The sequence below is a fragment of the Leguminivora glycinivorella genome, chromosome Z, assembly GCF_023078275.1.
Source record: "Leguminivora glycinivorella isolate SPB_JAAS2020 chromosome Z, LegGlyc_1.1, whole genome shotgun sequence".
In the NCBI taxonomy this organism is placed as follows: Eukaryota; Metazoa; Arthropoda; class Insecta; order Lepidoptera; family Tortricidae; genus Leguminivora; species Leguminivora glycinivorella.
Genome location: NC_062998.1, coordinates 37,975,929 through 37,998,679, shown reverse-complemented (window position 1 = coordinate 37,998,679; position 22,751 = coordinate 37,975,929). Strand labels below are relative to the sequence as shown.

Sequence of the window (22,751 nt, the reverse complement as noted above, 5' to 3'; positions counted from 1 at the left end):
AATGGCGTAAGGGTGAAAAACTGGTATACCTTTGGAGGTGTAAGAAACGTAGATAATATAAATACAAAAGTTATAGTCAGTAGGCGGACTTCCTTGATAGACGGTCTTCCTGACACTGACCTTAACTGAGTTTAATGTAAAATTTTGAAATTTTCAACTTAAAAGTCTGGCAACTAGGATTTATGACCAATTTTTCTCAGGCAACCTTATACTACTTTATTTGTTATTAAGTTGGCCTCATTTTAAGACTAGCCCGGATTGGTTAACAAAAGAGTGCAACGACTACTATCAACTTACCTGTTTGACAGCGGCTGCCACTGCCAGGTCTTAGGAACCAAAAAAAGGTAGGCAACTGAGGTGCTGCATAATGTGTATAGAGTACACTTTCTACTGGAGTTTGTTTCATTTGGTAAACACGTCGGCGAAATTAGTTAAAAATATTAATTTTTCAAAGATTTTTAAAAAATATTCTTGACCACTTTTATTGAGGTTGCCATAGTAAGACATGTTCAGAAACTTATTTTATTTAATAAAATATTATTTTCATCTGGTTAACACGTCGGTGAAGATCGAGCTTAAGTACGGATCTTAGACTATATACTATGTTAGTATGAGAACGCATGAGTGACCTCATTTATTTATAAATCATCTTTAAAATGGCAATCATTATATCGTAATTGTCATAATTATAAGTGAGTGTCCATCGAAAAGTTGTTCATCGCAATTCATTTATTCGACGTATTATTACAAAACTTTGTCATTTGTCGTACTACACATTTATAGATGTTTCTATTCTAGGAAACATCAAATTGTCGATTTCATCGTGGCACATCACATACGTCCATAATTAAACTATGATCATTGGCTGAAATCCTATATTAGAGTAGGTTTAGGTTAGAAGTGTGATCACACAGAAACAAACGGCTTACCAAGTAGGTTTAGGTTAGGTTAGAACTGCGACCTTCGCAACAACGAATGGCTTTTAAATTAGGTTTAGGTTAGGTTAGAACTGTGACCACACAAGAAAACAAATAGTTTACAGAGTAGGTTTAGGTTAGGTTCGACCTGTGATTTACAAAGAAGCAAACGTATTGCAGAGTAGGTTTAGGTTAGGTTAGAACTGTGACCACACACAAAAACAAATAGTTTACAGAGTAGGTTTAAGTTAGGTTAGGTTAGGTTAGAACTGTGACCACACAAGAAAACAAATATTTTACAGAGTAGGTTTAGGTTAGGTTCGACCTGTGATTTATAAAGAAGCAAACGTATTGCAGAGTAGGTTTAGGTTAGGTTAGAACTGTGACCACACACAAAAACAAATAGTTTACAGAGTAGGTTTAAGTTAGGTTAGAACAGCGACCCCACACACAATAACGATTTTTATTTAAAGTAGGTTTAGGTTAAGTTAGAACTGTGACCAATCAAACAGTTTACAAATTGTAAAATTTTAGAAAAAATCATAATTGAAATAATGTTATGCGTAATGAATTGTATTTAATGTAAAACAAAATGAAATGAAAAAAAAACACGAAACGAAATACCGAAATAAAAACGTATCTTGTATCGATTGTTCTACGATATAAACTGTCGATGAAATGAAATTATTTGAAACGTTGTCTTTGAAATAATATTCGAAGAAGTGTCTGTCGGCGATTCAAAGGTAAACCATGTTTTGAAGACATGAGTGGAATGTACATCTCTTTTGTATACGGCTCGACTCATTGCGCCACAATATACCAAAACATTTGAATTTTCATTTATGAATCTACAAACTTAGTTCGAGAGAGACTAAACTAAGTTAGTAACTAACAGATAGTTAAGTGGTTTGTTTGTCTAAAAGCGCAAGCCAATTTTATATCGTTCAAGCTCGACATTAATGCAATTAGTTCATTTACTAATGAATTTACTGTCATACTGCCATCATTTATTGAGCTTTGAACACCTAGGGAACTATTGGAATAATTTGAATAGATTATTATTTCGATACCCTAGTCAGAATCGTACTATTTAGAAGAAAAAAAATGATGTTTTTATCACCACAGTGCACAAACCTAAGATCTTTATTACAACTTAGACTCGTATTTCAGTCTGAAACTATGACGCAAATACCTATAGTTGTGTTCAGTAACATCAACACACTTACCAAACACTAATATCTCAACTCACTTTTATTATCTAAATATAATATTATATTTTAGAGTTCCGATAGATATTATTGACCGCGTTAATGTGTAGATGTGGCAGTAATGTCAAATTTAACCTCTAATAACATGACATTAGGTACAAGTCAAGGCGCGCGTCTTGTTGAATGACAATAATTAATATGACAAGTCTAATGATATACCGTAATTGGGCTTGGCAATATCAATAAGTACGTCTTGTGTTCTCAATTTGATCTTGATACTTACACCAAGTTTGACTGTTCACATTAATGATATATATGAGCTTGGTATAGTTTTTTTGTATGAATTGGGAATTCTAATTCACTTATTGGTATCATATTGGGTAGGTTCAGACCAAGCTAAGAGGGCAGTGGTTTAAATAGCATCGCCTGTGCAGGGCTTATTAATTTGTATGAATTCTAATGAACACAAGTTAAATTATAATCTATTGAAAATATTTCAACTTGTGCTGTCTTAAAGTAGTCACACTACTATGTATATAAATTAAAACCGAAATAAATTACATATATGAAAGAAAAAGTGACCATGTCCTCTGGTGCGGTGGTGTCGAGCTGTGTCGAAACCAACCTGAGTTTGGTTCACACGGGGGGCAGGAACCATACCGTTCTGCCCTAGGGATGGACAGAGGGCGCTACGAGTCCTTGTATAGATTACTCATATGAGAGATAATTTCGACCTCGACAGCTGTGACCTGGGTGGCCGAGCGGATTAAGAGGCGTCTCCCGCGATAGGAGAGTACGCTGGTTCGATTCCAGCCTCAGGCACCAGAGGACTTGGTCACTTTTTCTTTCATATATGTAATTTATTTCGGTTTTAATTTGTATGAAATTATGACTTTTGTATTACTTAACACATCCACAGTCTATGCTATCATAATCGCAGCTAACTTAGCTTGGTCTGATTCTACTACAATTCAAATAACATACAAGAGCCCTAAAGGTGGTGTTGGGACACTTTGTTCCAATAGGTCATCAGGCGTTGGAAGATTGTATGTTGAATCAATAAGTAGGTTGTTATCGATGAAATAATTAATAAGGGTTAATTAATTATTAATTATTTAATTTATACATTTGTCTCATACTTAAAAGTCAGAAAATGTTGTTTTCGAATATAATAGCCTGAATAGCCTGATGCACAGATCATCTATAGATTAATTAACTCTGTCAACCAAGTCTGTCAGTAAATAAGAACAAAGAAAACTATAGGTATCCATTTCTCTAGCACCCTAAAGAAAAGGATGCATATAGTTTTCTTTGTTCTTATTTACTGACAGACTTGTTTGACAGAGATTATGACTGTGTTGTTTTCGCCTGATTACGTAAAAATATTTTTTGCTGTTTTTAGGTCATAATAAAATATGGTAATATTTTGTTACTTTCAAGAAATTAATAAGGGTTCCTTTTGTACCTTTTTGGTTCGGAACCCTAAAAAACTACACACAATTTGATTTATTGATTTTTAGTATATTACTTATTGCTGTGCCTATAAATATAAAATGAAATGATCCTTAAACAATTTAAAACGAAATTTGGTGTGATTTGATATAATGCTTGTAAATTGTACCAAACTTGACATTAAATTTAAACAGTAATTAACTTCAAACGTCGCCAAAGTTAAATAAACTACTCCCCATCTCATAATTAAAATGCAGCAAAGATTCATTAATTATTCTGCCCTAGGAAGCAATTGGGTTGTAAACCGTCATTTTTTTGGTGTATGGAAAGTAACCTAACTATTGATAATGAGAAGAATTTAAATAACAAATCTCGGCTTATTTTTCACTTATCGACATTTCATTATACAGAGTGGGGCCTGTAACAAAGGCGAAGAATTGAACTCTAGGCTATTCTCCTTATACTGATGAACATTTGTTCGGCGACTTTTAAAAATAACTTGTATTTTGATTTTTATCACCCTTGAAAGTTTTTTCTAAGAGGTAATGTATTGCGAATTCTGTTAAGTCTAAAGTGTGACAGGCAACGTCAATGACAACAATAATGGCGTACATTGAAGCTAATATTTATTTTGTATGAAAAATTAAAACTTTAAAGACTTCATAATTTTTAAAAGTCACTGAACAAATGTTGATCAGTATAAGGAGAATAGCCTACAGTTCAATTCTTCGCCTTTGTTACAGGCCCCACTCTGTATAAGAAATAGGTGTTTGAGTTTATTTCACAAATATATAAAATTACTTTTTTTTTCGCAAAAACATTATCGAAATAAAACGGTAGTGTGAATAAATAAAGGTAGGTATTAGTGATAAAACCCTTGTCCCTCGGGCATGTACACCCTCGGACTCCATCCACACGCAAGCGCCGTTAACTAGCTTTTAATGTCTACACTTACTGTGAATGGTGCTGTGATGTTTAAACTTTTACTGCTGCTGTATCTCGTTTTTCCTATTAACCCTTAAATGCATGACCTTGACAAAGATTTATTCAAATTTGAATTTTGACATGCTGTCAATAGAATCAAAAATGCATGATGCATATATACATCACTATGCATTTAAGGGTTAATACATTGAATGAATATAAACGTAGGAACTTGTCAAAAATCGATGAAAACCTATTAGTATCATTTACTCCACACATCACGGAAGTCTTCAGACTGCGAAGGCGTACAGACAGCATCAAAAGTAGCGTAGCGGATCAAAAAACGCTTCAAAAGTAACAACCACTTTAAGGTATAACCCTAAAACAAAAAGAGACGGGAGTCTAAACATACGAAGAATAATTAAGCTTTGACATGTCTGTCCTTAAACTGTACTATCAGCTCTGCAAAATTGAATGGGGAAATGAGAAATGAATTCATTGATAAATTCGCCATCCACTTTTGCAGCTGATAGTACATATTCATCGTTATTTATAAAAGTTTTTCAGGATGTCAGATACTTTTGGTGCGTTGTTCCATCCGCTGCTGCTGATGCTGACTGTACATAGATTTTATTGTACGTGGCCTAAAATCATGACATGCCTCAGTAGGCCTAGCACATGATTACTGCGAGAGTATGTCGCCGCGAGATAGATGACATGTCTTCTTCTAACTGTATTAATGACGGGTAGTCTATCTCGCGGCGACATACTTTCGCGGCAATCATGTGCTAACCCTACTGGGGACCCATTTATCGGCCGGCAATGTTGTATTACAATTTGTATATTATATATATCGTTGTCGGAGTACCTGCAACACAAGCCATCTTGTGCTTAACGTGGGACTCAGTCAATCTGTGTAAGGGTGTCCTATAATATTAATAATGATTTATTATTAAATATTATAATCTATTGCCGACCAAAACACTGTGCTTTCCAGTCACAACAGATTTTCATTCATCTTTGAAAAAATGTTGTGCTTTCTATTTTTTTTTTTATAAATACACGCATTAATTATTATTATTGTGTTTTGTTTCAGAGTACGTGTGGAGTACTACGTAAACGAAAATACTTTTAAAGAAAGACTGCAACTATATTTCATAAAAAATCAACGATCGAGTAAGTATATTAGGTATAACAATTCCATATTATTAAGTCATAAATCCGAAATCAATGTCAAAGTATTGGTACAGAACGCGCCATGTGGCGGAATTTCATTAGCTACTATACTGAACTGTCACTGTCACCGCTTACATTAGAATAACAGCGCCCTCTGGACAATAGTCATATATTTCTGTCTGTCCGTCAGGCTTTACGATACGGTATTTTTGTATATAATAAAAGTAATCCTTCCCAACAAGGCTACATAATCGACGTAGACATATGTACAATAGGAACCTTGTGTACTCAAAAAGCGACGGTTACTTTGATTGTGTACCTATTCGTTACAATCTTGGATCAATTTCCAAGTAGCTCGTAGCTTAAAAAGTCTTGTGATAAGAATGACCGTCTTGTCTATGTATATCTGACTGTGACCTTACTAAATTCGCGGTACCCACCTCGGACACTGGCGATAAAATATATGAAAGAGGCGCGTTCCTATCACACAGTCTAAGCTCGTGTTAGGTGAACGCGTACCATGCTTGTATGAGTGACATATGACAGGTCGACTGTTCACGTTTCTGACAGGCGGTAACTGTGAGGTAACCGAGAGGGGGTGGGCGGCACTTTCAGCGGGGAGCGGGAGTGGCCATACTGTACGATAGTACTCTTTATTATACTGTGGTACCGGGGGAGTGGTTAGATCAGTTACCCAAACGCGTTAGTTCCGCGTAGCACCATTTCCAGTCGCATTGTTCCCCAAACGCGTTAGTTCCGCATCGCGCCGTTTCCAGTCGCATTTTTCCCCACTAGAGTTTGTTGTCGTTCATGTATGTTTCTATTGGCATGTATTGACAGGCGATCCTTTATCTAACAGTTTTTTTTTCCTAATCGTTTATTTTACCAAGAGCATTTACCACTTGTCGACCTTCGTCCCATAGCATTTTTTTCTATTCGATTGATGTTTCAGACGCAAATATTAACAGTCGCTCTTATTATAACATTCTTTACATACACGGTACTTTGCAATACAATAAAGAATAAATAAAGAATTTATAGGTAAAGGACTACATACTTAACATCTAATCTCCTTGAAAAGTTTAAACAATTAAGTGCTTTGGGATAAATTCTAATTTGGGGAAATTTCTCGCTGGCAGTACTTGTCAAGACACCATGTCTATCTGAACATTTTTATTTAACATTTTTAAGAACTTTGTTGTTCAGAAAACACCGTAGACAATCACTGATCTTAAATTTCAAAGCGCGGGGTAGATTCGAAAATAGATTGTGTGTTCTTTTTTTAATTCATGATATTTGTAAGATGAATCAGCTGGATTTTTAAGGGGGTAAATTAGAACGAAAAAGATCCTTAAACGCATATTACATTAGAATTATTTCTACAGACTTTCAACATTATCCCACTTGGTGTCGAATTTATCCCTACCTTAAAAATAGTATTCGACATGGTTAACCTTGTTTTGGCATAATCCACCTTTCGCATAATCAATTATGGCCAGTGTTTAGATGAAGATCTAAATCGTGAAGTTCCTACTAGAATTTTAATAGCAATACTCTGAAGAGGCCGTTTGCAGTTCCTTTTTTTTTTCAAATATGTACTATTTCTAATTTCAATTATTCTATGTCATATTTTTTCCTGTCAATATTCTTTCGATATTCATTGTAAATATACCATAATACATCGTTTTTATTAAATCTGGAGTTTCTACGACATAAACCCGTTATTCCCCGGCAACAGCCAAAGATGGGCATTAATCGATTAACTTTTTATTCGACTAATTAATTGATTAAAAAAAATCGTCAAAATGAGTCAACGATGGATTTAATCGCGATTAAATTAATCGACCTAACATACGATTGAAATTCATTTAATCCGTATCTTAATCGATTGATTTTACGATTAATTCTCGATTGAAAGTTGACAGGTAGTGAATTTGTACGTAAATTCAGGCAAAGCTAACTCTGCAGCTCTGCAATCATGGTTTCAAATTGGTCATTATTTTTAAAATCAGCATTACCTACCTAAAACCTCTAAAAACAAAAAGATCATGTATTGTTTTGATACACCGTGTTTGTTTTGTTTTCCATCAAATTCGACACGCAGTTAGGTTTTCATCAGGAGCCGCCCTTAAAGTTAACGGAGTTCAATAAAAACACGGTGTATTTGTTCGTAACATTTATCGAGACAAATTTATTCGATTACCTAGTTAATCGATTGAAAAAATTAATTGCTGGAAATTATTCGATGATTAATTTAATCGCGATTAACGTTAATCGAAGCTTTTCCATTATAACTAACTAGCTGCTGCCCGCGGCTTCGCACGCGTAGAAAAGTGGCTCACTTTATGCAGCGTTTTGTACCTATAGCACCTTTTAACTTAAAACTTCTTTTGATAGACATAGGGAATTTACGAAAGGGGAAGCAGGTTGTGGAACAAAAATCAAATTTTTAAATAGTAATAACGCAATCCAGGATTTAATGTACACAGATTTTTGCCAGCGTCGTATAGTTATTGTGATGATTTGTTTGAGTCCTACTCTGGGGGGAGGGCGAGATACCAGCTCTTCGAATGTGCCAAAATCAATCAGTGAGTAATCCAGCAGCATGAGAACCAATGAGTTAGAATGTCAGTCATCATCATCTTCCTTGCGTTATCCCGGCATTCGCCACGGCTCATGGGAGCCTGGGGTCCGCTCTGACAACTAATGCCAAGATTTGGGATATGAAACGTAAATTTGGAATTTGCACCAAATAACTTTTAATCAAACTTTGAAATCTGAATGTCACAAATGCAGCGAAGTATTGGAGGCAGTAGCTAGTCTGTGTCATAACAACCGAAGATAAGTATTAAGTCAGAAACGATTTTTTTCATAAAAACAATACATAATTTATCGTCCTTGTTTTTAACGATCAGAGTAATAACGGTATATTTTACCTAAGTTTTATCAAATATTTTAGTCATCTCTAGAAATAAGTTGTTCATGTTATGGTTAAAAAAAAGAGTGAAACATGTCAGGCTTAGGGCCCATTTAGACGGTACGAGAACTCGCATACGAGTTTTATTACATTGCGGTATTTGATCGCTGTGCAAAATTGAATGTAACCTCAACAGCCCGCAATGTAACTAAAATCGCATGCGAGTTCGCACGCCGTCTAAATCAGGCCTTAATTGTGCCTAAAAATTTCACGACGACAATCACACGACTTTTCTAATCCTAAAAACGGAGTATAGTCAAATTTACACATCTGAATTTCCTCATACCGGCACGTAATCTGTGGGTCTACAGCTAATGCTGTAAACCTAATGGCTTTGAAGATCATCACGGGGACTTGACACAGTATATCAAATTTTGTCGACATCGGTTAGGTAAAAATGGTTGGTTAATTTTATCGCTGACTGTACTTTCGTTCCACAGGCAGCTAATACTTATCGAGACAGTTCTAAAACCATGAAATTTGACTTAGACACATAGGTATACATGCAAAGTTTCAGCTCTATTGTACATAATTCAGAAAGTGGGTCAAATCATACAAAGTTTCATCCCCTAAGGGTTGAAAAGCTTTCAAAAAGGCTTGATTGAGTTTGTATTAGTTTGGTAACTGTCTTAACGAAGTATCAATGTCCTGGTCTAAAAACAAAACTTTCATCCCCTGTTAACCCCTTTAAGGGATGATTTTTCTAAAATGCTGAAATTACTTTTCTTCCATTTTAATTTATTGCCTTTACACGAAGTTTCAAGCTCATATCTCAAAATGAACAATGATCCCCATACAAACTTTGGACACCCATTTCACCCCCTCAGGGGACGAATTTTAAAAAATCCAAAAATTAGTTTTCTTAGTTTTATATGTACCGCCTGTGCACATAGTATGAAACTTCTAACTCAAAAGATAAACTTTTTTCATACAGACTTTCAACCCATTTTTTACCCCCTTAAGAGTTGAATTTTACAAAATCCCTTCTTAGATTGTGACTTACGAGCTTAAACCCTAACTCTAATTTACCCCAATGAACCTTAATTCCTTCACCTTCTTTCACAGTGACATGAGTCAATCATTGTTATGTCACGTCATTACTTATTCACATTAATTTAGAGTGTAATGTGAAGCAGATCTATAGTAATTAAAAATAAATAAAATGGAACCTGATTCGACACCGGGAGATAGTTGGCTACTCGCGAAAAAAAACTTTGAGTTTATAAGGAGTACTCGTGGGGGCCGACTTTTGATCAAAGCTGGATACCGGCACTATTTGAAAAGACAGAATAAAGATTCTTCTATTTGGATTTGTCACACAAAGGGGTTTTGCAAGGGATCGATTAAGCTGAATAGCGAAGAGACAACAATTATAAGTGAAACTCTACATTGCTGTGTGCCGGATTTCCAGAGTTTGGATATAGAGAAGAAGCTCGGTTTAAAAGAAAAGGTAACAATTGATTACCGGCCCATTCCGTTCCTGTTCAACGAAGAAATGGAATCATTTAGATCTGAAGAGTATGCTGACAAATTACCTACGTTTTTCAATAAGAGGGACGCATTATACAGAGCACGAAAAGTCAGTTCAGGCCTTACAAACTTCAAGCGTTGCGAAGATGTCGTAATACCAGAAAATTTGGCAGAAAATTTTCTTTTATACGGTGATGACGAAATGTTAATATTTGTCTCGACACATTGTAAGGAATGGATGAAAATTTAGACACATACCAAAGGTACAAGGTATGTGTTAATAAAGAAAGAAATTTTATTCATTAATCACTTAAGTTATATATTATGTTCACTGCTTGTTTTGTAATTCAAATAAAGTTGCCATGTTGATTAATAATACTAAGGAATATGAGGGTTAATATTTGTAGGTATATTATTAAAAAAAAATATATATATATAATTATATAAGAACATTCTTACACAGATTGACTGAGGCCCACGGTAAGCTCAAGAAAGCTTGTGTTGTGGGTACTCAGACAACGATATATATAATATACAAATACTTATACACCGTGTTTCACTTAACATTAAAAACCCGAAAACCATTTGTTCAGAATCGAGAGTAGAATCGATTGAACTATATCTTGATGGGGGTAATATTTTTATTTAAATTAGTATTATTAGTTATTTTTTATGTGCCTATTCTATTGTATTCATAATACAACATTGTGTATATCGCATTGCTAGAGGTTGTTTACCTTTTTCAGTATTTGGGGGTATTAATACTGGCTGGTTACTTGGACGATTATTTTTTCCGCTACGAGTTTGACGTTGTTTGTCAATTTCATCTTAATGTTTATCATAAGTCATAACAAATTGAACTCGTACCTAATTACAACCCTGTCATTTTAAATATTTAAATTTGCTTACTGCGATTACCTGTCAAATTTGAAGTTTACTGTGACAAAGCTTTAAAGTGTTTTACAGTGACATCTTAGCTGTCTATTACTAAACCTTATGTCGTTGCAGTAACGTACACAAATAAATAGTTTAATGGTTTATGATGGTAGTTAGCAATTATTTTATTGAGTGTAGAGCTAAAAGTCAAGTAGAGCTGTACAGAAAATTCAATTTAAAAAAAGTAACCATCAGATTAAAAGATGAATACTCTAGATGAGTTTAAAAAAATAAAAATCAGTTGGGGTGTCTGAGGTTTTGAGTGATACCGGGAACACGTTGTATATCTGTGCTCATCACACAAATAAATGCCCTTACCGGGATTCGAACCCAGGATCGCGGCGTAGCAGGCAGGGTCACTACCGACTGCGCCAGACCGATCGTCATATTATAATATTAGTATACTAGCTTTCGCCCGCGGCTTCGCTCGCGTTAGAAAGAGACAAATAGTAGCCTATGTCACTCTCCATCCTTTCGACTATCTCCACTTAAAAAATCACTCCAATTCGTCGCTCCGTTTTGCCGTGAAGGACGGACAAACAAACAGACACACACTTTCCCATTTGTAATATTATTAGTATGGATTATACCTACACGGTCTAACACGAGGATACCGACAGATTCGAAAAAAGCATTTCTGCGTCTAAAAAAGATAAAAAGAGAAACGATAATAGAGGAGTAAGTACATAGATAGGTACTTATAAAAATATATAGGTAATCCACGATAAGTTTGCAATGACTTTCACAGCCCCGCCAGTGCAGATGTTATTTTAAACGTCAAACTTTGATGAAATTATGACGTTTACTAAACCCTTGCAGAGGCGGGGCTATTAAAATCTTTGCAGACTAAGATATTTAGATAACTATACACCGTTTTTTATTGTTTTCCGTTAAATTCGTAACGTAGCTAGGTTCATTATCAGGAACTTTTAGTTAAATTCGCAAAAAAATTTTTTTTTCATCATTTTCATACATAATAAACGAATTTATTAGTGTGAGAGACCCTTAAGAATAACATTCAAGTTAGTGTCAAGTGATTGACGGCACATGTCAAAACAAATAACATAAGACATGTTCAGTAATTATCTTTATTTTTTTAATAACTCGATAACCGTAAGTGTTAAGACGCTAGTTTCTAAGAGAAATTAATTGTATTTGATCTAAAGAACCTTCCCTTAAAGTTAACGGAAATCAATAAAAACACAGTGTATAAGAAACTAATCGCAATGCTGATACGTTGTGCGAGGAAGTCGCCAGCTCTTCGCGCGGTCACCCGTTACCTCAACCAGACGCTTCACGATTTTTGTGAAAAACTAGTTTGCGCAGGGACCCCATGGACCTAGAGTTTCTACGCCAAAAGGTACAAAATGGTACTCTTTGCCAAGGCTCTTGTATTTATGAAAGCTTATAAATAGTGTATTGAGAGAATTTCGTTTGATATACATTTTAGTTTCAAGCACGGGTACAAAAATATAGTTTTCGTTATATAATTAATCATCACATCATCATCACAATCCAAGGGAATACATTCTCCACGGTAAGCCCAAGAAGGATGCTATCGGCTTAGCAGTCTATCGGTCATGGTCTAGAAAAGACGTCTCAAATAGAGGCTCAATCAGAAATAGAAACGCACGTATCAGTATTTTCAACATCAACTCCCAATTCAGAACGTCCTTCCTTGAAATGACGATAAAGGATCTAGTCGGCCGACTGCTGAGCTAAACCGACAGACAAGCAGCGACACCCTACTCAAGTGTCGGCTGCACTGACACTTACCCTCTGCAAAACGCACTCACGATTCAATGTTGACATATATTCGTGGCCAGCTCAAATCAATTTGGCTTTCGAAACCAATTGTATGTAAGTACCTACATATTATTTCATTACGTACTCTTAATTCCATATTTATCTTCCAGTTCAATTACTAAGTCAAAAACTATTCAATTAATGAAACCTAACCTAGTTGGTTCTGTTAGTAGTGACCCTGCCTGATAAGCCGATGGTCCTGGGTTCGAATCCCGGTAAGAGCATTTACTTATTTGTGATGAACAGATTTGCGTTGACTGACTGCACTGGCAAAACCAATGGGCGATGGGGTCTTTACACCCCTACGCCAATATTTATTTACTAGCTTTTGCCTGCGGCTTCGCTCGCGTTAAATTCGAAAATTGCGGAATGCTCCATACAAACTTCCACCCCCATTCTTTGGAAGTGAGGGCTTAGAAAGAGACAAAAATAGCCTATGTGACTCTCCATCCCTTCAACTATCTCCACTTAAAAAATCACATCAATACTCGTACATCGCTCCGTTTTGCCGTGAAAGACGGACAAACAAACAGACAGACACACACACTTTCCCATTTATAATATTAGTATGGATTATTTACCCTAATGAAGATAACAGAAGAAAACTGTATATTAAAAATAACAAAAGAACTTATTAATTTACGCCTGCTACAGCGTGCTACATAGAATATGTGCTATGTAGTCATAAGAACTGTTTGTAGTGTTTGCATAATTGACAACATTTCATATTTTTGAGTACTACTTTTTATTGTTTGGTTTGAAAGAACTTAATACTAAAAGATACACGTATTTTTTTATTTTTCCAAAAACTGCTATTTTAATGAGAAAATCCCTTCTTATTACTACTTCGAGCAGAAAGAGCGTAAGTTACAAACGTCAAGACGCAGCTTCGTGACGTCACATGTGTTGTTTCATACACCTAAGAAAACGACAAAATCTTTAAAAAAAAAATAAAGTTTTAACAGTCAGCTCAAACAGTCCGGTATGTTTGACTGTCAAGTGTCACTGTCAACCCATAGTGAATGACTACGAACCATAGACTAAGCCATGAAATTTTTAATATCTTTGCTACGAACTGTGATAAGTGTCACTGTCAAACTCAAGGGACATCCCAACTGGAAGATTTTTTCTTATAGTGGCAGCTCTAAATCAGCTATTTGACGTCACTTCCCCTTTAAACTATTTTTATGATTTTTTATTTAGTATAAATACGGAAAAAAAAATTCAAAAAAATATTTATGTGATCTACAAGCGTATATCTCGAAATGGTTTTCGATTTAGGGACATTGAACATTTTGAAACGTTGTCAATTATACACGTATCTCTGTTAGGTACATAGATACTCGTAGTTATAACAGGACCGCAAAAGCAGTACCTGTGTCATCGATTTACTAATATTATAGAAACAGAATACGCTAAGGCCGATAATTTTACTGTTCAATACAAAGGTATAAAATTATAATAATATTATAAATCTAAAAGTTTGTATGACTACATTACATTGTAACCTACAAAAGGCCATAGGATACTCGTATAATACCAATCGATCATGACCGAGGAGCGCAACGGGGTAGGGTCATTGTGCAAGTTTTCCTCGCTATATAAAGAATATCTCTTCATACAACTGATTTTCGCAGTTTATATAAACTAACATAAAAAAACTGGCCAAGTGCTAGTCGGACTCGCCCACCGGGTGTTCCGTACAAACTATCAATAGTAATAACAAGGACGATTATAAAGGACCAGCAGAGTCCATACTAAATACCGTACCCCGTTGGCAGCCGTAAATCTATGTCGCTAGATGTCACTAAGAGTGTCATTTGAATAAAAAAGTTTTTTTTTTAAATACGCACGCGGTAGTTCAACGGCATTACAAGTGATGCAGTGAAAAGTATATAGATGACGCTAGGGGCCCGTGTCATGTTTCAGTCCCTGTTTACAACGCAAGCCATCGTTCTTATTTTGAATTATGACAATCATGCAAAAGAGTACCATAATGTCAAATTTTCTATCTCTTTCATTTTGAGCGTGACGTCAATGATTAGTAATATTACTTTCAATATATTTAAAATTTAGATTTTAATGAGGCCATTTCGAACGGTGTTTATGATAGATATCATGTTGACAATCAATCTCCTGACCGTCTCGCTCACACCAATATATTCCCCTATATTTGAACGAGTGCGACCGAAACAGTTGAGTATTATTGAAGATTTTTGAATGTCTAAAATCTTATTGGTAGTTGTCGAAAACCCGCTTTTTCCATAAAGTGTTGGCGCGACGTCAAGTGGGTGATAGGCGTATGAGCAAGTACGCGATGGATGGTCGACTACTATGCGCGGCGGTTTTTACGCGTACTTACGGTGACACACAATCGAAAAAGGTCGTCGAGCCATAAGTACGTATACTTGCTCGTATCATACGTCTATCACCCACTTCAGACTGCGTTTCGATCGGCGTTTAGCGTCAATAATTATCAGCTTGGCTTCATGGCTTTACGAACCTTAGCTCGGACCATCGAATATGAAACTTATAAACTTTTTTATACACAAGGGTATAAAGAAGTTTATAACCAGGTGCTCCATGACACCATTGCACCAATCTGTCGCCAGCACCACTACACTTCAACGGCCAAGTCACACAACATCCATACTAATATTATAAATGGGAAAGTGTGTGTGTCTGTTTAAGTATTTGTCCATCTTTCACGGCAAAACGGAGCGACGTATTGACGTAATTTTTTAAGTGGAGATAGTTGAAGGGATGGAAAGTGACATAGGCTACTTTTTGTCTCTTTTTATATCCCCCCACTTCATTAGAATGGAGGATGGAAGTTTGTGGAGAGATTTTCGAATTTAACGCGAGCGAAGCCGCAGCAAAGGCTAGTTAACTATAATAATAAAGAAATCGCAGTAAGGAACTTTATGTAGATTTCATTACTTTTTAGAGATAAACAAGCAGTTCCATCGAGACGGCTATTTTTTACAGAATGTTTTTGGTGGGATATACATCAGGCATATATAACACTAACCAAGTATCTATTGTCTTAGTCCGTTTTCACATTATCCGATCCGAATGATGATGATGAATGATCTTCGAATGAACTTTCTGGACAATTGAGGTGTATGGGCGCAGTCGAAACCAGCTCGCCCCTTCAGCCGTGTCCCGTTGAAAATCGGAAAGATTCTTTTCCTTAGCACATTTAATGTTTACAAATTGGATTCGCCTTCTGTCACCTAAACTGGTAAATTTATGTATGAGGTCATTGGTCATACAATTATTAATTTATACAGTTATTAATTCTGTATCTCTACTCGCATTGCTGCTGCGATTCTAAAATATTTAATATCCATATTATGAATATTCAATAAATCATACAATGACATTTGTGATGTGTCATGGATGTCACATCTGTTGGCACGTGGTTGGCACAATGATTGCGTTTTGTTGAACGTATTTGAGCTCAACATATAGGTTTATTATCACTAAGTATATTATATTAATGAACAACGAAACGGATGTGACATTTTCCTAGTCCACCAACGTCATCTAGTCATTTTATTTGGCAATAATTAGACAACATGCGAACAAACTTAGCCAGCGAAGCGATCACAACTACGTCGAGGCCGACCAAAAAATATAATTTGTAAAAATTGTGTTTTGAGCCAATATTTTGATATTAAAATAAAGTTTTTTGATAGTTATTCATAGTATAATATAAAAACAAGTAAAAATATGGGTGAAAATATGTTTTTTCCACTCCCGGGTTACGAAACAACGCCATCTAGTTTTAAAGCAAAAACTAAGCTTTTTTCAGGGGTACGCTTTTTTGTATGGGCTATATCAGTCTAGTATTAAATGGTCCTTGGTAATAATAATCTCAAGTTTCTCAGATAACTCTAAAGACTGTATACAATATGTACTAATGAGTATTATTTTGTATATCGCCATCTCTCGGTGAATTCGCTAACTAATTTGCGCGACCTGTATAGTAAGTTATATTTTCATATTCTTTATAATGTTAACCGATTTCGGCAGTTTAAATTTTATTTGAAAGAAAATATTTTATATAAAATCTCGTATTCATTTCAAGAACGATAAACATCCGCAAGGGCAAGTAAATTGAAAGTTAAAATCTACAAAGTTTTTTGTTAGTTTTATTTTTCCTGTAATGTTTAGCATAAAACCAATGTTTCGTAAAATTTTCATAATTTTTCGTTGGTAAACTTCGGAGATAAGGGAGGGGGCGGTATTTTTTTATGTTTTCCTTCAAATTATTTTTCCTTTCATTTTGGCCATTTTCTATAAGAGATATGAGATATTTAGTAATGTGACAGACGGACAGATCGGCGCTATAAGGGTTCCTTCTGTACCTTTTTGGTACGGAACCCTAAAAATAACGCCTATCTTCCATCGATCCTAAGTCCTAACGATTTCTTACTATAAGTATTATACTTGCTATTCCGTAAATACGAGTACTAACCGTCTTTCCGCACCTGTTTCATTAAAAAAATACGAGGTCCAAAAAGACATGGTATAATCGGTGCCTGATCGTGTGTTTTCAGCAAATCGTGAAATCCTTAGGCATATTGTGAAGAGTAGAAATATCCTCGCTACAGTCGCTAGTGTCGCTACGTATATACTTGATGATGTTTGAAAGACTATTTGTAATTGTAACTCTAGCATTTCACAGGTGTTTACTGTACAAAAATTAAATGCGTGATTAAAGTTATTCGGTTTCCTCAATCATTTGAATAATTGTAAGCTCCACAAACCTACCTAGCTATACCTATTTAGGTAATACTACTGAATCGTCAAGGCTAATAAGTAGGAATGTAGGTTAACGTGCGCATGGTGAAACCCCTATTCACTAAGTAGCATGCTAAGTGCGAGTGAGTTGTTTCCGGCGTGACATGACACACTCTCTTTGTTTCAGGTTTACGTATTAGAATAGCGAACTTGTTTTTCAAACTTCTGGCGTGTGTCTTGTATATTTGCCGCGTCGTCGCCGACGGAGATCCTATTACTGCTTCCTGGTAAGTGAGCACTTTACAAGCTTACATATTTCATACTAAATCCTCATGATGAGGTGCCCTGTTTTCCCATAATTCCACTTGAACTGGATTAATTTCCCGTAACAAACCCAAATTAAGCAGAAAAGACAAAAAATACTCTTCCCCGACACTCGTTTTACCTAACGCTCAGAGGTCCGAAGACGAAATTCTGCTAACTCGAAGTGCAAAATCTAAAAATTACAAACATGACCATGGCAGTACTAGTAGTATTGGTAATATGATACTTAATTATATTGCCCGCGAGGTTTTCAGTTTTTTAATAATATAAATCATGTAATATATTTTCGACGAAAAGCAAAATTGTATACACAACCGAACAAATAATGTAACAATAAATAGTATCTCTGTAAAAATGTGAGCTTTGAATTAGCGGGGCGACCCAGACACTACTCGTTACACAACGCGGAGCCGTGAAGAGCCACCACTTGCTCGGAGACGGAGAGTACAATGAGACGAGTCTCGTGAACGCTACCATCTCAACAACCTACTATGAGCTACAAAACAATACAATATTTTCATTGCACATTTTAGAAATAGACACACTGAAAGTATAACAAAAATTGAACTAACAATATTATAAGCAATATTTATTGTATACATTTTTTATTTGTGTAATTAATAAATAATTTTAACCATTTAGAATTAATGTTAAGTACAATATAGGCAATATAAATAAATAATAAATCCTGAGATATTAATTAATTTAGTACTTTGGCTACTTTAACTGACGATGTTTAAGATTTGTGCAAATGCTGAACTCTACCGCGGAACATAGCAGTAATGTCGTATATATTCTACGAGTATAGTAGTATTTCATTTCATTGACCTTAAGAACGATTCTTCCCAGCCTGAGCGTCAACTTACGTAACTCGCCTTCGGGCATTTATTAACGCTATAAAACAAATGGCGACTAAAGTAGCGAATCAACTATAAATAATGGCTATTGGAGAAAGCATAATGCACAAGTTTCAGACATTGTTTATACGTTGGTGTCAATTTTGTTCTTCTTGTAGTAGCCTGTGTGAACACAACGAGCGGATTAGAGCAATAAGCTCATCAATCACTCGATGTGTACACAATTAGACCATTACCGTTGTAAACAAAGGAAGACATTTCATCTTCATGAACAAATAACAAATAGAATTCCATTTCTAATTCCCTCTAACACTAGAGGCTAAGTTCAACAAGAGTTGTTTACTGCTTTCAGTTACGGATGTAAGGTCGGAAATAAGACTGAATTTGAATATTCCGCAAATTTAACGGAGGAGGAGTTTCAAGAGCACCCGATTATCAACTGGGACGGCATAATATGGGTCAACAGACCGCTCTACCTATGGGGAGTGCAAGTCATACTAGCTATGATCTCGTTCACGGAAGCTATTCTCTTAGCTTATTTAGGATATAAGGTATGGCCGCACTGCTACCTAGTAAATCCTTAGTTACACCTCTGTAAAAAACTTTACGATTTTTGCTTATATGACGTTTTTGTTTATGGTTTCTCGTTTTTCACGGAAGTACCTATACATAAATGTGGCGAACTATATAACGCTGATATTATCACACGTTAGTATCGTGATAAAGTAGTTTTCATTTTACCATTTCGGAATGTTTCACGTGTTTAAACAGCGAATTTGTACCCTTGTATTAAGACTTTATTCTTATTCATGTAAATGTTTACAGGGAAACATCTGGCAACAAGTTCTGTCATTCCATTTCATTTTAGAAATGGTAAACACCATACCCTTTGCCTTAACTGTAAGTATTGAATACTAGATAAGACTAACCCTTTAAACATTCCGGCAGGGCCGGATCTAGGGTAGAGCGAGTCGAGCGGCTGCCTAGAGTCAGCGAGCAAAACCATACTAGGCGTCAAAATGGCAAGTTGTAGAACAGCCTCGTTTGCGTGTTTGGTAAAAAAATATCCATAGGCGCCATAGCTCCATTTAGCTCTACCCTTATTTAGTGCACGGGCCGGCGCTGCATTCCGGTAGTGTCTGGCTTCAAGGACACACAACCGTGCTTTCTAGTATAATAATAATGTAGCTACTTACTTAACTGTAAACTTAATATGTAGTTTATATAACTGTTGTGTCGTTACTTTTGCAATTGGACAGTTGACGAGTTGAATTGTAATAACAGTCATTTCACCACGAATCAAATAGGAGACAGCAAAAATTAAATTATACGTTATAGTTGCATTTATAGTGCCAAGGTTAGAAGTCACCTGTAAATAATAAATACTTCCAAGGCTTATGATATAGTATCGATATGCAGTTTACGTAACATATAACAATTGAAACATTTTTATTTTTGTAATGCCAGTTGCCGTTTCCACCACTACGGAATTTATTTATACCAGTGTTTCTAAACTGCTGGCTAGCGAAGCGATCTCTCGAAAATATGTTTGTAAGTACCATGTGCTATAATATTTATGTAACGTTCTCAAGCAAAAGATACCTGTCGCTTGACATGCGAATGCGGTATAATAAAGAGAAAATAGATAAGGGATAATGTGGTACCTTTTAATGGGGAGCGTCACATTTAGTAGTATATTATTATCATATTCAAACAAATATACACGATGTAACATGAGGAAACCGAATAATTTTAACAGTGTTTCAGAGTTAAAAACCATTTACAAAAATATTTGACTCCTGATTAGGTATTTCTTCGTAAAAAATGCCTTTTGTGTTAAAAAATAATAAGTAGGTACACATTTCAAAAAGTAGGTTTTATGAAACGAAAGAAAAAAATCATTTGCCAAATTTATAAAAAACAATAAAAATAATGTTGGCACCCAAATTTACTTAAACTCATATAAAATTAGTTCTTCCTTTGACCTCAGTTATATGTGGTATCTTTCTGGTATAAATCTTTAATATTTTGGGTTCCTCATGTTACAGAGTATATTCGTATATGGACATAATTATACACGGTGAAATAAAAAGGACCTTCAAACTTTGCATACTGACTTTTGAGGTCATAATGAACAACTTTTATTATGGGACCAATGCTGAAATCGCAAAAAAAAATTGCCTGTTTCATACATTTCGATTGTCATGAATGTCATGACATGATGCTGCCCATTTCTATGGAACAGCCAAAATTTTTTTATTCGCGATTTCAGCATCAATTGGTCATAATAAAAGTTGTGCATTATGACCTCAAAAGTCAGTATGCAAAGTTTGAACGGTCCGTTTTATTTCACTCTGTATTATACCTTATTTTATTAGATAAGCTTCTTAAAAAAGACTTTCATAATTATTCTCTTTTACTTCAAATTAAAATATGTTTATGTATTTTTTGTATATTTTAAGAAGAAAATAAAATGAAGGAAAATACGTATTTATAAATATTAAATTATAAAAATATTTATTTATGTATTATGTGTATTCGGGTCATTACAATCTTTAGACTATCATGCTATTCTAAAATCAGAGTCAAATATGACGCGCAGGTTTTTAAGGGCCCGGTCGTTCTGCCACGCGACGGACGGCGCGCAGCGGCCCGTCGGGTCGGCGTCGGTTTGGGAAATGTTCGAATGAGGCCGCTCTGACCCACGACGCACGGCGAGCTCACAACGGCAAACAACTAGCCAAAACAAACGAGGCCTGAGTAAATTATACACTAAGAAACATGTACCTACCCACCTAAGTTAAACTAAACTAAGAATAAATCTCAAATATGTATTCTTTACGTTGCAGAATGATCTTCATCGAGCGATGCAAAAATCTCAATCCGCTCTTTCACAACAACTGATGATCCTTTGTGTAACACTATTGTGCCTCGTTTTCACAAGGTAAGGAGAATCAAATAATGTTACACCGAACTAAACAAATAGAAACACTCCTGCTATAGTAGGCGTCAGTTTAAACCTCAAACGCTGCAAATATGTAGCTACTGACACATATGTACCTACTCGCGACCTCAGGTGCCGTAGCCGAATGGCATTTCTGCGACGCGAAACAAAAACGAAACGCCGGGAAAGGTAGTCTGGCTCTGTCGCGCCAACACGCAAGCAATATTTTAAATTATTTTACACAGATTGACATCTACATAGGGCCAAATCCAGGCAGCCGAATGTCGACAACTTCGTTTCATACAAACGTTCGTTCGTACGTTCTCGATTACCACTAATCAGTACTAACTCCTCTTGTCACAAATTGGAATACTTATATCGCGAGTTATACTCGCATTTCTCCGGCTTTTCATAATTGTTACAAACGTACGATGTTACGAGCCTTGACCTAAATGCTGATAACTATATGTTTTAATGAATTCAGCCGGCATTTTACGATTCAAGTAATTGTTCGTTAAAAATGGTTCAAGCACTATTATTCTACCCGTTGCGGCGAATGATTATTTATTAATTAGTGCCATTAGCAGAACGTCTAGGTTCTACAGGACAAATATGATTGCTAACTAAATCGTAGCTATAGCAAAACCCGGAGAAAGGATTTTTATACCTATCATTCTGTAACCGCTGTATAAAAAGAGATGTGTGTCTATACATAGAAACAAATAATTAAACTTTGACATTTCTGACCGCAACTGTACAGTACAGTACAGTAAATTTATGTATATATTTATTTAGAAAAGTTATTCAGGATATCTGATACGATTGATGCGTTGTTTCATCCGCTACTAATATTTATGCTGAGTGTAGGTCGGAAGCCAAACGTTAATATCCGCTATCTCTCTTTCAATCAAATCCGTAAAGCTCGAGAAAATACTTCCAATTTGTTAACCAAGTCATGAAAGGTTGTCAGACACAAATTCGCTTTTTTAGCGTCTTCAGAAGTATTAGAAG

The 22,751-nt window shown here is 35.5% G+C and overlaps 1 protein-coding gene across 1 annotated transcript in view; it reads left to right on the top strand.

Annotated features, from left to right (window-relative positions):
* Positions 1-22,751, top strand: part of LOC125240887 (potassium channel subfamily T member 1) — a 126,080-nt gene that overhangs the window by 73,786 nt on the left and 29,543 nt on the right. Inside the window, exons 2-7 of the mRNA XM_048149036.1 lie at positions 5,598-5,677; positions 17,803-17,902; positions 19,149-19,347; positions 19,622-19,696; positions 20,264-20,347; positions 21,646-21,740. Coding sequence (XP_048004993.1) covers positions 5,598-5,677; positions 17,803-17,902; positions 19,149-19,347; positions 19,622-19,696; positions 20,264-20,347; positions 21,646-21,740 — 633 coding nt within the window. The remainder of the gene's footprint in view (positions 1-5,597; positions 5,678-17,802; positions 17,903-19,148; positions 19,348-19,621; positions 19,697-20,263; positions 20,348-21,645; positions 21,741-22,751) is intronic.